Source organism: Uloborus diversus, chromosome 3, assembly GCF_026930045.1.
Source record: "Uloborus diversus isolate 005 chromosome 3, Udiv.v.3.1, whole genome shotgun sequence".
Taxonomy (NCBI): Eukaryota; Metazoa; Arthropoda; class Arachnida; order Araneae; family Uloboridae; genus Uloborus; species Uloborus diversus.
Window position 1 is genome coordinate 169,194,873 of NC_072733.1, and position 15,219 is coordinate 169,210,091.

Below are 15,219 nucleotides of genomic sequence, written 5' to 3' on the forward strand. Positions count from 1 at the left end.
AGTGCCTTCAGGCATTGACAGCGCGAATCGGGAAAGCAAACAAAACCGCTGCAGAGAAATGAGATGAGAGCATTTTTGCTTCGATTTGAAGTTTTGATCAGAAATGATTTTGTCATACCAAGGGTTCGCCTTTTTAACCGCGGAAACTTCGGTAAATTTATCGCAACATAATTTAGAAATGTCTTCTTTTTGGCTATTAAATCTACTAATAAAAGTTGTCAATCTAATGTTTTTTTTCTTTTTGAAATATGAATCTTTAGAAGCTTTGTTTCCTTTATGCTGCATTAATAGAAATTGCTAAATAGTAATAGAAAAGACTGGAAAGTTTGTTAAATCAGACTTGGACAGTTTCAAAGAAAATTGTCTTTGAAGGGTCACATTTTTTTCAATCTTTATGAGGAATTTTACCTTTTGTTCTTGACAAAGGTCCACTTAAAATTACCATGGATTTACAGAGAAAACTTGGTGCCATGGGGGCCCATATGCAAAATGGTAAGGGGGGGGGGTGCTCAGAAATTTTAACCATGGATATTTTCCTCATGGAAGCAGATTTCAGGACAGATTAGAGTCATTAAAATTTGACATTTTTAAATATTTATTCAGTAATGGCTGTAGAAGAAATATTTTTGTATTTTTGCAAAGAAAAAAGTACTAAAAGCAACGAAGTTCTAATTTCCAAGGGGGGATTGAGCCCCCCCTCTTGCCCCCCTATATAGGCGCTCTTGCTTGGTACAAATCTTTTAAAATTTTGAAGAAGAAAACATAGTTTTTTACTGCATTTAACAGGGCCCGGTCGTGCAAAGAGGGGAGGACCAGCTCCCCCCCCCCCCCCCCCCCCCCGAGATCGGTCTTAGTTTTCACCTAACTTGGAAAGTGGATCAGTATTTCGTTTCGGTTGCCTATCGATGATAGAGTTTTTCTTTATTGCAAGGGTAGTGATGGGCAGGTCACAATTTATGACGATATTGGACTTCAGAAACTGAGAGACTTTTCTCTCTTGGTAACGTGCAGGGCCGACGAGAGCCCTGGTCTGCCTAGCTGGAAACTTTGGGCAGGGTCGGATTTGGAAGTGTGGAGGCGCCTAATCAGGGTGCGAAAAGATCATCATATTTTCGAACGTATCCGATACTTTGATATATATCCGAATATTTTGATATATATGTATATATCCGATATTTTCGACCCGTAAAAGTTAGAATATTTTGAAAAAATTTCACTGTGGGGGCCCCTTTGTTGTGGAGGCCCCGGGGCAATAGCCCCGCCTGCCCTCCCCTAAATCCGGCCCTGACTGGGGGGGGGAGGGCGTGCTGGGAATCGATTAGGAAAAGTGTCATGTGTGCTGGGTCATAGCTCTCGCCGACGTGACAAATGAATGCTTAGTTGCAAAATTCAAACTGCTAAAATTTTACATTTTTTGATCCCTTGAATTTTACCTAGGTTTATCGAGCTAAGTCTTGGTACTACTGAAAACATTACGTGTCAACTTTTCAAAATAAAACAAAGCATAATGAAATGAGTAGTCAACAGAGAATGCTTTTTATATTGGGCAGTTAAATGTACAAAGCATCAAAATAATGATAGTCGACTGTCTACTATCACATTGGTGCAAATGTTTTTGATAGGGTTAGTTTTCAGTGAATGAAATAACTTCAAAATCAGAAAGCGGCGAACTAGTAATGGGGTCTTTTCCATCAATCAAAAGCACAGTGTTCTCCCTATTATCCGTGCTAATTAATGCACGTGTGTACACGAATAATCGAAAAACACGGATAATCCGAATATGACCAAGCAACGCAGAAAAGTATTTGGAGGGTATAAGTAAAGTACACGGTAGTACATAAAATACTTCGGGTTTAATTACGATACTCTAATAATACAAAAAGTAATACATGAGTACTAGTTTTGAAATATGTATTAAAATTTGGCATAATTTTTAGCTTTAATTAATTTAAAATTTTTTAATTTGAATTTTTGGCTTCACGGATAATCTGCAAACCGGATAATCCGACATGGATAATCGGGAGTACAATGTACTACATTTAGTCACTAAAGTTGATAGAATGAGCGAAAACAAAAAAAAAAGTTGGGAGAGGAAAATCTTTAATGTTCAAAAACGTTTAATTTTAAATTAATTCTTTAAAATGTCCAGTTTTTCAATCAAGGCGTGACGTCACATGTGATGAACTTTGACGCGTAATCCTCTGGCGCACTGAATGCTTACGCTTCTGTCTACTGCGTTTCTTGCTTGTGATAATTCAGAAGCGAATTAAATATTGCGCTCGATATTTGCTATCAACCATATCGTTGCCAACACATGTGAGTAAATGGAAGTAATACCACAAATCCCGAAAACTACCAGAACTTTTTAAGGGGGGGGGGGGTGAGCGGAGTTCATAGGATGCTTGTTTTACGAGAATTTATTAATGTGTTACCATTTTTTTTCTCAACAGGTCACAACGCTGTTTGCTCAATGTTCTTCATACTGTTTATTTTCTTTGGAATTATTTTTTAAACATACTTTTATGCACGTATCAGTCACGCATTCACTGAATATTTTTATTTGACGGGTGCATATTGCATTTTAATTAGATAAAATTCCCGTAAAATTTGACGTGTTCAGATATGCAGTCGAGTCTTGACTTACTCGAGGGAAGCGTTCCAAGACCCCTCGTAGATAAGTTGAAATTTCGCTTTGTGGAAAAGGGTATGTATTGTTTGTTTTTGAGGAGAAGGCACTTAACCCCGCCTCTTCGAACGCAGAGTTCCATTTTACGAGGGGGTGATCGGTAAGCAATCCTTGTGCTTCTAAATGAGACAACCAGACAGCCTTAACTTGGGCGTGCATTTTAATGTGTAAAAATGTCTTAGTGTCCTTTACATCACTTGTCTGTTGTCATTTTAGTTGTCCTTACATTTTAAAAACTGCTACGTTTACAACAAAATGCTATGATCCGAATACACCTTCTGTCGAAAACAGCGAAATAGAATCATCGGATACCACGTGATGAAGGAAGAGTCAACGGACAATATACGATTTTTTTATTAACATACTCAATTATTTTAGACATTTTTAAACACCCCTCAAACTGTTTCAGACCATTTCTTTACAATATATTATTGTTTCTTACATAAACGACTGAATTTTTACCGTACTTGAAAAAAAAAAAAACAGCAGTATTCAACAAATACTGTTACGATGCACAAAATCAATTATCAATGGGAGAGACATGAAAAAAACCAGTACGGTACATACAGTATGCAGTAATAATAAAGCACTACACTCTAATAGTACTATACAGTATATACTACCAGTATTGTTGTGATACCTTCGATCAAGGGACGGATTTACATTCTTTTCAAGGGGGTGGCGGTTGAAAACCCCGAGAGTTAGAAACCACTGTTCTAAGTAATAGCAAAATGTATCATCATACCAGTATATGTAGTATAGTCCATGGAAGAAAAAGGTTTGAAGATACATACAGAAATGTAAAAATTATTAAAGTTCAAAAAAAGGGGAAGGGGGAGCTTCGGTTCAAATTAAAAAGTGGGTAATGCTGTCCGTCCTCGACTATACTGTCTAAACTTAATTTAAAGCAAATTTGTGGAATGTACTTAATTGAAATAAAAAGTGAAAGCTAGTAATTCCTTCAATTCTATATTATTGGTTTTAGAAAATGACGGTTATGGAGGGAGCGGTAAACCCCCCCCCCCCCCCCCTTCCTAGTAAATTCGCCACTGCCTTCGATCCATTTTTTAGTGTTTCAAGCGTTCAAGAATTCGTTATCTTGTCACAAACTTTCACTTTTTCCTTCCATATTCAAAAACTTAGCATGAAACAACGTGCTTTGGTGCAGAATATTTCATCACCATTCATATTTAGAATTTAAAATACTGAAAGAAAATTGTGGCGTTGTGATTTATACACACTAACAGAGCAATGTTTTGACTAGTGCTGGGTGGGAACTAGAGCAGTCAGTGATGCTAAAAGGATGAAAGCATATTCACGAAACTAATATTTAGTAGTAAATAGCGAAGTCGTCACTTTGCGCCACGATTCCTTTCCAAAAGTTTTCGTGTTGTGGGTGAGGAATTCGCATTAGCTCTAGCATTCGTTACTCGAGAAAAACTCGCGTTATAGGCATTTAGCATAAGTTGAATCGCCTTGGAGCGGGAGCCAAATGTGTATAAGAGATATGTGTTCAATTTTGATTCCGAAAAAACTAAATTTATCATACAATTCATGACAGTATATTTTCGAGTATTATAGTTTAAGTTGGTTGTATTCAGAACATTGATCAGAATAAAACATGCGTCTTGTTTTGCCACAATGACTTGAGCAGAAGACAACCAAGTTAGCAAAGTAACTTATTGGATTTAGTTCAAGCACTTCTCTGCATTCCAAACGTGATGAAATTTTAACTAAATACTGTTTTTTTTTTACTTCCATTTACAAAAAAGGAAGTATTGTATTCGCGAAAAAAATTTCACTCAAAAATCGGCTTTAATTTCCATTTTGCTCACCCCCGAATGAATGTTGAGTTTTTTCTACCCGACCACACGTGGATATATGTCTAGGAACGTACAGACACCTGAAATATCCATTTTAACGATCCCCGAGTTAATTACAACGAGTTTTCTCGTGACGTCTGTATGTACGTATGTATGTGCGTATGTGTATATGTGTGTATGTATGTCGCATAACTCAAGAACGGAATGTCGTAGAAAGTTGAAATTTGGTACTTAGACTCCTAGTGGGGTCTAGTTGTGCACCTCCCTTTTTGGTTGCATTCGGATGCTCCAAAGGGGGGCTTTTGCCCTTTTTTGGGGGGAAATCATTGTTAATTTTGATGTAAACTCAAGTGGTGTTACAGTTTTGCGGACACTTGGCGATATATCGTCTGTCTTTTGGTCACCGAGTTTTGTCGCCAATATGGCGACAAATTTGGCGATTTTATTTAATTTAATTTATTTATTTATTTTTTTTAATCTGGTTTCAATTTGGCCACTGTTGCTGATATTTGGAGAGTAAACTATTGAATCACATTAAAACTGCCAATAATGAGAAAATGACATTAAATTGGTGTAAAAGGAAGTCATGTGATGCTCGTTTTCTTTTGTTTTAACAAGATTAGTGAACTCCTCCCCCCCCCCTTCGATGATGAGTAGTCATTTGATTGTCATCATTTTTATTTGGAGAAGAATGGAATATTATATTAACTATGACTACAAGCATTCTTCTGAAGAGCTGGAGAGGTGAAAAAACTTGAAAAGCAAGAAAATATGTGTGCAAAAAGGGAGATCCAAGGGGGTATTCACCCAAAAATATTTTAAAAATCAGTAAAACGATCTATCCTTCCTGGATTTTGTTTCAGAGTTTATTTCAGGTCCGTCATTTGGGAAAGAAGGGGGAAGGGGAGGGGGGTGGCAATTGAGACCCCATAGATTTTAGAAATATAAAAAAAAAGTCTTTTTGTTCGTATTTTGTTGGTTGTTCCCTATAAAATGTGGTGAACAAAAACACTACACTCCCTTCCCCCTCCCCTGGAAAATTTTGAAATAACGGGCCTAAGCTTTTTCTCTAATTTTTCGATGTAAAAATTACACTCCTATGCGACCAGTATCCGAAAAAAAAAAAATCAGGTTGTTGAAAAAAGTTTAATCTTGGAAGCATCTCATGTTGCATTGCAGATCTTCAGTAAAGAAACTTTCCGTATTATTCATATTTATTCACGTTACATTCAGAAAGATAATTAAGATAGCAAATGAAATTTAGTATGTATTTTATTTTGTATTTAATATGTTCTGGAGAAATACCGCCCCCATTGCGTACAATTCTATGGCCTACATAAAATGGTCACAAAATCGGGTGCATGTATAAACCTTCGATTTAAACCCGAACTCCTACTTATTTTTTTTTTTCTTTTAGAAAAGAAAATGGGGGCAGGATTAGGGATTACTATTTTCATCTATTATGTCTTATCTGTATCTGGTTGCCTTATTAAGGTTATTTCATTAACTGAAAAATTTCCTACGAAAAGAGATGTAAATAATATGACAGTCAAATGTTATCACTTTTGATTCTCTATACATTTTACGACGCAACATGAAGAATAGTGTGTTGAGTGCTCATTTATTGCTTTAGCTGTACCCGCACAGCTCTGCTCGGGCTATAAAATTTATTAAAAAGCTCTTAGGGCCAATATAAATTTCCATTCCCACTCCGAAATAAGAAGAAAGATTCTGTTTCGTTAATTAAAATGTGCACACGTAGTTTTGTCTAGGTTCCAAGCATATTCCATAAAGTAATTTTAAGAAATCCTGACATAATGACTACTGTTTCAAAGAAAATAGCATCTAGTTTAAATATGCTTAGAATCATTCAAAATCACCGTAGAAAAGCGTTGAAAGTTAAAAATTATGATAATAACTTGTAACTCTTCAATCTGAAAGAAACTGTCAATAAAAAAAGCAAAGAAATAAAAATAACACTAAACTTAGATCTATTTAGATTTATCGTCTAAACATATATCAATAAACACAGTAAAAATAATTAATACAAATAATCCCTATATTTGTGCTTGTAAATAATTCGAACGAATGAATTTCGAACGTAGCAAAGAATCACGTTACTTTGCTATTTACCAATCGCAAAGAATGTAGGTCTCACGTAAGACATTGAGCAACGTGACCAAAATAAGCAATGATGTTTCACTCATTGGGCCTTTTTCAGTGCCCTCGTGGCTCTGTGGTAGAAACTTCGCTTCCTTTTGCCGGAGATCGTGGGTTCGATTCCCACCGGTGCATTGAGGGAAAAAAAGAATCATATCGTTTTTTTCTGTTTTGTTTTTCATATTTTAAATGTTAACGATGAAGTGCAGGTAATATATTGTATTTTTTTTGGAAGGGGGGGGGGGGGGCTTTTGAAACTTAAATGATCTTACCCTTCTATTCACTTATCGAAATTTATCGCGTAACTTCTATCCCCTTCCAGAAAATAACTCTGGGTGTGCCCCTGGGTTCGGATAACGTTTCCCTGGTGAGTTTTTGAATTTGAGGTTCTAAAAATGCTAAACCATCTTCGTAAATATTAGGCAAATGTTTGGATAGGTAGCCTCTCCCCCGGAATTTTCCCGGCATTGAAGTTCTAAAAACAAATTTTAAACAAGTTTTAGTGATTTGGGGATGGGGAGGGGGAATGATTGGGGGTACTATGAAGGAAATTTTTGGAAATTTAAGTTTCGAAAATAGAATAGCAGATTATCTTTGATGGCAAAGCAAAACAATCGGAGACCCTCACTCGGAATTTTTTTTAAATTTATGTTTGAAAATGAATGTTTATACGGTCTTTAATTATGCGAAAGGATCAAAAGCCACTCTTGTGAAATATTTTTGAAACTGAAAACTTAAAAATGCATTTCTTTGCTGTTTTTAGGGAATGGGATAAGGTTCTAGGCACTTCTCGGAATATTTGAAAATTAAGTCCTGAAAACACAATTACAAGACATCTTTCAGGATGAGGGTTGAGGTTAAAAGAATCTCCCACAAAAAATACTTGATATTGAAGTTTCAAACGAACTTTCAGACAATTTTAGATGATGTTATAGGGAGGTTTTTTTCGAGATTCTTTCGCGGCAATTTGTAATGCAAGTCCGTAAACCAAAATGTAATAATGCTGAGGGATCAGGTACCCTGTTATGATGGGGCGGGTGGTTACAGCAACCCCATATAGTCGCCCTTCTCTTAAATTCACCACTTGGCTCAAGTATTGATGCATCTCTAAAATGATGCAATTTTTCTCTACATATTTTAGTTTTTAAACTGTGCAATGATATGTTTTTGAATGTGTTCCCTTATAACAAATTCTTCGCGACTACCTTGGAGGTCGCAACCCACAGGTTGTGAACCACTGATATAGAGCATTAGTAATTAACCAAACTAGTCAATTAATGGTTAATTTTTTTTTCTGAATAAAAGTTGTACTATACACACATATATCTTCAGTATGAAAATGTTTGTAATTACTTTGGTATAAAGAAAAAAGCTTTAAAACTAACATTTAACCATATGTTCATTACTAGATCGTTTTTGTCAATTACTGGCGTTGAGAGCATTTTAGATCAATGCATGTAATTGACCAACCTTTAATAACAGCATAAATGGATAGTTATTAAATGCATTTTTTTTTCTTCACTTAGAATATGCAGGGATGATCAGCATATCTCAGTAAATGAACCTGTAAAATTAAATTTAACCTAGAAAAGAAAAATGCGATTCAGCATTTTATCTGATAACAATTTGCACCAAGTAAGAAAAGTGACTTCCTTGAAAATTTCTTGATGTCTCTGTAAGTATATCGTACGTAACCTTCATAATGTCCAATCAAAACCTTCGTTACAAGTTAGTTCCAGATACTGGCTGATGGTCAGTAGCTCGCAGATCACACTATAATACTTCTTATGCTATTTAAATAAACACTTATGAATCTAATGTTTAATCTGTTACTTTTCCAAGTCTAAAACTTTAAAGTATAAAATTGAAATGTAGAGTTACTTAATCCATTTGCACAAATTTGACATTTTTACGCTTATATTTGGAATTAATTCCCAGAATTTTAAGCTTTGCCTTTAAATTTCGATACATTCAAATATAAAAACCTTTAAACGTTATAGGGTCTGGTGGGGTAAAGTGGTCATAAAATCGTAGGTTTTCAACTTAGGTGGATAATAAATGCAACAAATTCTTTAAACACTTAAACTTTTTTTATTGTTATTTTACATTGCATTACTAAAGAACACGGTACATTGAATTTTAGGAAGAAAAATATTGATTTTAGTAGTTTTATAAAGCTTTCTGTTCCCTATGTTTTTATGACCACTTTACCCCATGGGGTGGGGGAAAGTGGTCATAGCATGGGGTAAAGTGGTCATAGTTAAAAATAGATGCAAAACCATTATAAAGAACTCTAATACTTGTATATTTCAGTTGTTTTTATAGTTACAAGTATATTTACGAGTACATGCTTGTATACACGAATATATACGTGTCGTGTTATACACGAGTAAACACGTTCCTATAGGAGTAGATACATGTATACATCAGATACATGCATGCACGTGCCTACTCAAGTATATACGAGTATATATATGAGTATATAAGCATGTATACGTGATTACCTACAGGAGTGTATACGTGTCTACATGAGTACATACGTGTCACATGTATATATGTGTTACCTATATGTACGTGTTACATGTATATAAGAGTATATATGCTTATAAACGAATATCATATGCGCGTATGCACTTGTATCTCGAGAAAATACGTGCATACTTGAGTATATATGTGTATAGTAGACGTATATACGCATATATAAGTGTACATACATACATATACGAGTATACACGAGTTAATTCATGGATACATCCAGTGCATCTTTGTACGTGTCTACTCATGTATATATAATATGGAAGCATGAGTATATACGCATGTATACGTGTGAACACGATTATATACCTGTATAGACATGTATACTTACATTTATGCATATACACCAGTACATGTATGTATACACGAGAATATACGATTATATACATGTCGGCTTACAGAGTGAATCTCAGCTCATGAGCAAAAATCAAAGGGGTGTGAGAGGGGAGGAAAAGAAGCAAGGAATCATAAGGAAGTTATAATCACTGACGCGCTACATGTACACAAAGCCAGAAACTGATGGATGCAAAGCAGGGCACAAATTTGTTGCACAAAGATGATTTTATCTAACATTTTAGTTTTTAAGAAATATTTAGAACAGTTGTTGAAAGTTACGGTCTGTAGTAGCTCTAATACTGTTAGCATAACCGTATATTTTAGGTTCTTGGAGCAATTTTGTAAAAAGATAGAATGTATTTTTAATTGTTTAAAACTCACCAGTAAATTCAAGCTAGTCTGAGAAATTGATTCCCAGTTTTAAAAGATATAATTACCCCCCGTACGTAAAATCCAGAGCGTGAAAAATCCTCAAGTGACTAAACACCCGACAAGTCAATCACGTGTTTCGCCCATCGGCGGACGTGGCGTCAGGCCTCATGAGTTGAGGATCTTTCTGCTGGTAGCAGTCAAGAAAGTAAATTTAAGAAATAGCAACAGTTAAAGGATTAACTGTGAGATGCTTTCAGATGCAACAGATGTAAATTTTGATGACGTCATGTCATTGCGTCGGGGTACCAGAGAAGGTTTAAATAGAAAGTCAATCAATCAATCGATCTCTTATGATTTGCTTCCGTTCAGCAGACGGTGTGTTTTGATTTGAGCATGTGTGCTCGAATAGATTGATTTATCCACGCAGAGGACGTGGAGGTTTTCAGATATGTTGTAACAAGATTCAGTAGCCTGCTAACAGTGCAGGATGTTCTAAAACAGTGCCCTACAAGTAACGAAGGTGTTTTTTTTAAGGAATATAAATTTGAAGAGTTGATGTTTTTTTAAGTATTAGGCCTAACAGGGCCGGAAGGTTCGTCTGGCATATACTCGATTACGGAGCTGGTCGAACTGGATTGAATCCACTATATGGTGAGGTAGCCTCTGCTAGTGGAAGGTTCCTGTTTTGCTTGAAGCTAGGCAAATAATTTCCTGTGCTGCCTCTTCTGTGGCATGGTTGTGCCTGGGATTGATTAACCATGGATTCTGGTCTGCTGTCCACGAGTGGACGTTTTCAACTCGTCTGAACATCTGACAGATGGATGTTGCCTTCGTTGTTATGTGTGCCAAGTTTAAAGTATGGACTCCCAGTGGTATGATTATTTAAAATAGTCTTTCTGGACAGCTAGCATCGTTGTGGCGTGGCGTAGGGTAAATGTTTAAAAATATTAGGAACGTTTTAGAACTGTTGATAATTTTTAAGTAATTGAATTTTGTGATATTTCTCTGTGATATTTGTTTGTTGGGGGGTATTATTATATGTGAATTGTTAATAGGGGATATGCTTTTTATAAATGTTTGATTGTTTTTGCCTATTTACATTTTACACATGTTTTTGAATAAAATGTTATTTAAATTGAAATTCAGTTTCCATTGCTTCATTTCTCCCGAACTTACCATTCCACATCCGTTGGTCTACCTTTAAAAGGCCAACAAATACATGCATCGCAATAAAGGCGCAGCGGCTGATGAAAGTTTTTCAAAAGTTTCGTTATTGCAACAGAGATCGATCTGTGAATGCGACGCATGTATTACAGCTAAAGGTCACAAATTTCATAAATCGTTTTAAAACTTTCATGTTGTATAAAATTGTATTTGTGTAATATATATATATATATATATATATATATATATATATATATATATATATATATAAATTTGATTTTTTTAGCATCCATCAATTTCTCACTTTGCGTGCATGTAGCGCGTCAGCATTGTGTTTGTGACCATATGTTCCTTATTGATTCTTGCTTCTTATCCTCTCCTTAAACACCTTTTAATAATTTCCTCAAGAATGTAAACTCACCCTGTATACTTTTATATCATATGTTTGTATGTAAGTGTCTACTCGAGTTCGTACGCATATATACATGTCTACCTGAGTATATAAGTGTTCTTATATATAAGAGTATAAGCGAGCATATACGTGTATAGTAGAATGTATGGCTGTATGGATAAAAAATACTTGCAGATACCCATATACGTATTTATTGGCGCATTTATGTGAATACGTCTATGTAAATGTCTTCACGAGTATATATGCATATATATACGCATATACTCTTATATTTAACCCTGTTTACTGTAAAAACAATACATATTAAGTAAAATTTATATTTTATTTGTATCTGCCTTATACCTAAAGATTAAGTGACATTAGAAGAACAATATTCGTTAAGCCTAATATTATGACCACTTTACCCCATCTTACTTAAATTGTTCTAAAAAATTATCTAAAATAGATTCAACTAACTGCTAATGAGTAAGAGTTCTTGAGACATGTAGGAAGCTTCCTGTACAGTCAATCTGTTCCTAATTCTAACAAACAAAATTTTCCAAGGATGTTAAAATAGGTGTTTAGATTTTAAAACTTTTCATATTCACGCAAAATATTTTTTTTTACTGAATAAAATTTTGCCAGTTATAAACTTTTGTATTTAAAATGTAGTGTCTAACTGCCTTATGTCTTTTCATCCATAAGCTCATTATTTTTGCATTGAAAAAGGCGTTCCCTGTAACGCCGAAACACGTGTCTGCTGTAATTTACAAATTTGTGCTTCTACTTACGTTGTTTGGTCTGACTTTACTATTCAGCACAAAGGTATTTATTTATCTTATTTATTTCCAAGCTATAGCCATTTATTTGACGTATGACCACTTTACCCCATTGACCACTTTCCCCCACCAGACCCTATAATATACGAAGTACCTACTTTCTAAAAAAAGTTTTGTGTCTAAAAGGTAATGATTTGAGCGTATTGCGGGTACACACACAATATGTGAAAAATCTTTATTTTTCAAGTTCAAATTTTTTTTTAGAAATTTCATATCAAATTATCATATATAATACATTTGCTCTTTGATATAAAGGGCTCTTTGATATAAAGGGCAAATATATGCACAAAAATGTCACACTTGCGCAAATGGATTGAGCAAGGTTTTTTTATTAAATTAGAACTATTTTCAGATAATCTTTGTCCTTTGTTAATATTAGAAAATATTAATTACTTCTTGAAAAATAGTTAAAATCGTTGTTGAAATAAAATATCGCGAAATTTAATTGATCTTTGTTGCGTCAATTTAGAAAGATATTCATTCCGGATTAGGAAAGGTTCACTCCTCAGCGAGCACTTGTTGGCCAACCCTCCTTGTTCACATACCCATTTCTAACAACACGAAAAATACACCACGGGGACGTCCTCCCTCCCCCCTTTCTCTTTCCTCGACTACACTCACTGCCGCCTCGAGTACAAGCTACAAGCACTGACATCCGATACCACTGGCCATCACTTCAGGCACACGCATGGAAAGTCTCAATTTTTCGCAAAAATCTAGTTCCATCTGCAAAACTGATGGATAGCGATATTTGTCCGGCGGGATCCCCACGTGATCACGAACAATTGGTTTTAGAGAAAAAAAAATCTAGACTGCTTTATGATGACTACGAAGGAATGAAACTTGTTACAGAAAGTTTATAGTTCATATGAAATCATTTATTAGCACAAAAATGAGAAAAAAAGCCGAGCTATTATTAAAATAGACCTTAATTTCATGTATCCTAACTTATTCGAGTTTTTGACGCCATCTATTAGCACTTTAAGCAACTAAAAGATTAGTGGACAGAATTGAGTAAGTTTCAGAACATGTGAGCATTAAAAATTTTTTTAATGATATTTACAAAATATTTCAATTGCAATGCGTCTACATTGTTTCTATGGTTCAGGGAAAAAAATCTCGAATCTCTGTGTTTAGCTGATTTTTCATGAATGTGTGTAAGAGAAATATTTCATATTTGACAAAAAGTACTTCTTAATATCATTTTGTGATAAATGTAGATAACTCCGCACCAATTTACTTGATGCACGTTGTTCTTTACACATTCATCTGATATAGTAAAAAGTTTCATTGCGATCTGGCGATTAGATTTTTTTTGTTGCTGTTTCCAGAGAGTCATGTTTAGCATGGTTTTCTACTGGAACAGCCTTAAAAGATTTGAAAATTAATCTTTTTTGTGCCATATTCCTTACTCCAAATACCTTAATGATTTTTAATAAGCTTATGATCATTTTAATTACTAAATACAGTCGTTTCGCGATAACTCAAAGTCCAATAGCTCGAATATTACTATAACTTGAAGTTTTTACCAAGTCCCGACTCATTTGTCTTTAATTCTATGCTAATTATTCAGAATATCTCGAAGTTAACTTCCTTCAACTCGAAGTTTTTTCAAAGATGACTCGAAATTTATTTCAAAAGAAAGAAAATCTAAGAAACAAGTGACTATGAGAGAAGAACTAATTCACCTTCATTTGCTGTTCCTGTGCAATAAACATCTAAAGCAAGAAGAGCACCTGTTGAGCCAATGTGCGATAAAGGAGTAACACATGCGGAAATGAGTTAGCTTGTTTTCTTTTGTTGTACTGTACTGTACTGTTCATGGGCACCCATATGCAAAATTTAGAGGAGGGCTCAGATATTTTCCTCACGGTTTAGAAAGATATTTTAACCTTAGAAACTGATTTCTGTACAGATTAGAGTTATTGAAATTTTACATTTTTTTAATAACTTATTCATTAATGACTGCAGAAGAAATGTTTTTACATTTTTGCAAAGAAAAAAGTACTAAAGGCAATAAAGTTCTAATTTCTAAGAGGGGAGGGGCTTGAGCCTCAAATTGCCCTCCCCCTCATATGGACGCCTATGGTACTGTTTACACTTTGTCACGTTGCTGGACTACAAATTTGCTTTCAAGTTATCTAGTGAACTTATTGTACCTTTATTTAAAGGCTGACCTAGGTTAAGATGCATTTCACTTCATTCTTTAGTTCGATCATTTGCTGTAAGTTCCTGAGACACAGAGTGAGCTTTCTTTACTATTAAAGGTGTCTAAGCAAATAAACTCTCTCAATGATATTAAAAGAAAAAGAGAAACTTCTAGAGTGATAAAATCCATGAATCCGAATTTGAAACGAATGAAGATGTGCACTGAAGTAGAATCAGCTCCATTCAAGTGGTTCCAGCAGTATCAAAATCAAAACTATGCTTTTGATTTTTATCCTCAATATTTTTGATTAAACTGTGCATATTCTGCTTAAAAACTTTTAAGTTCTGTAGTTTTTTCTGTGATATGTACATATTAATTAAAATATTCAATGGTTTTTAATATTAAAATATCGAAACCCGAAACTAGAGATAAGCCAAACTTCCGATAGGTCAAAGTTTTTCGTTGGTCCCTTTAGATTCGAGTTATCTCTAATTGACTGTATTTTGTCTTTTAGTGTTTAGATATAATTAAAAGAGTGAATTTGGAGCAGCAAAAATTTGGAAGTAGCTCTGTTTTGAAGAAAACACATAAGGGAGAAGTAGAGATTGAAGATGATTTAATTAGTATTGATGAAGTAAGTTTCTTGCTGCTTTTTATATAAGCATTTCTTCCTCAATTGTATTATTATTTTAATACAATTTAATTAAATATCTGTTAGATGCACATTCATTCAGTATTATATTTATCTGACAGGGATGAGTTTT

The 15,219-nt window shown here is 34.6% G+C and overlaps 1 protein-coding gene across 1 annotated transcript in view; it reads left to right on the plus strand.

Annotated features, from left to right (window-relative positions):
* The window catches only part of LOC129219046 (uncharacterized), a 175,585-nt gene that overhangs the window by 117,689 nt on the left and 42,677 nt on the right, over nt 1-15,219 (plus strand). Inside the window, exon 12 of the mRNA XM_054853366.1 lies at nt 14,970-15,089. Within this exon, the coding sequence (XP_054709341.1) occupies nt 14,970-15,089 (120 nt within the window). The remainder of the gene's footprint in view (nt 1-14,969; nt 15,090-15,219) is intronic.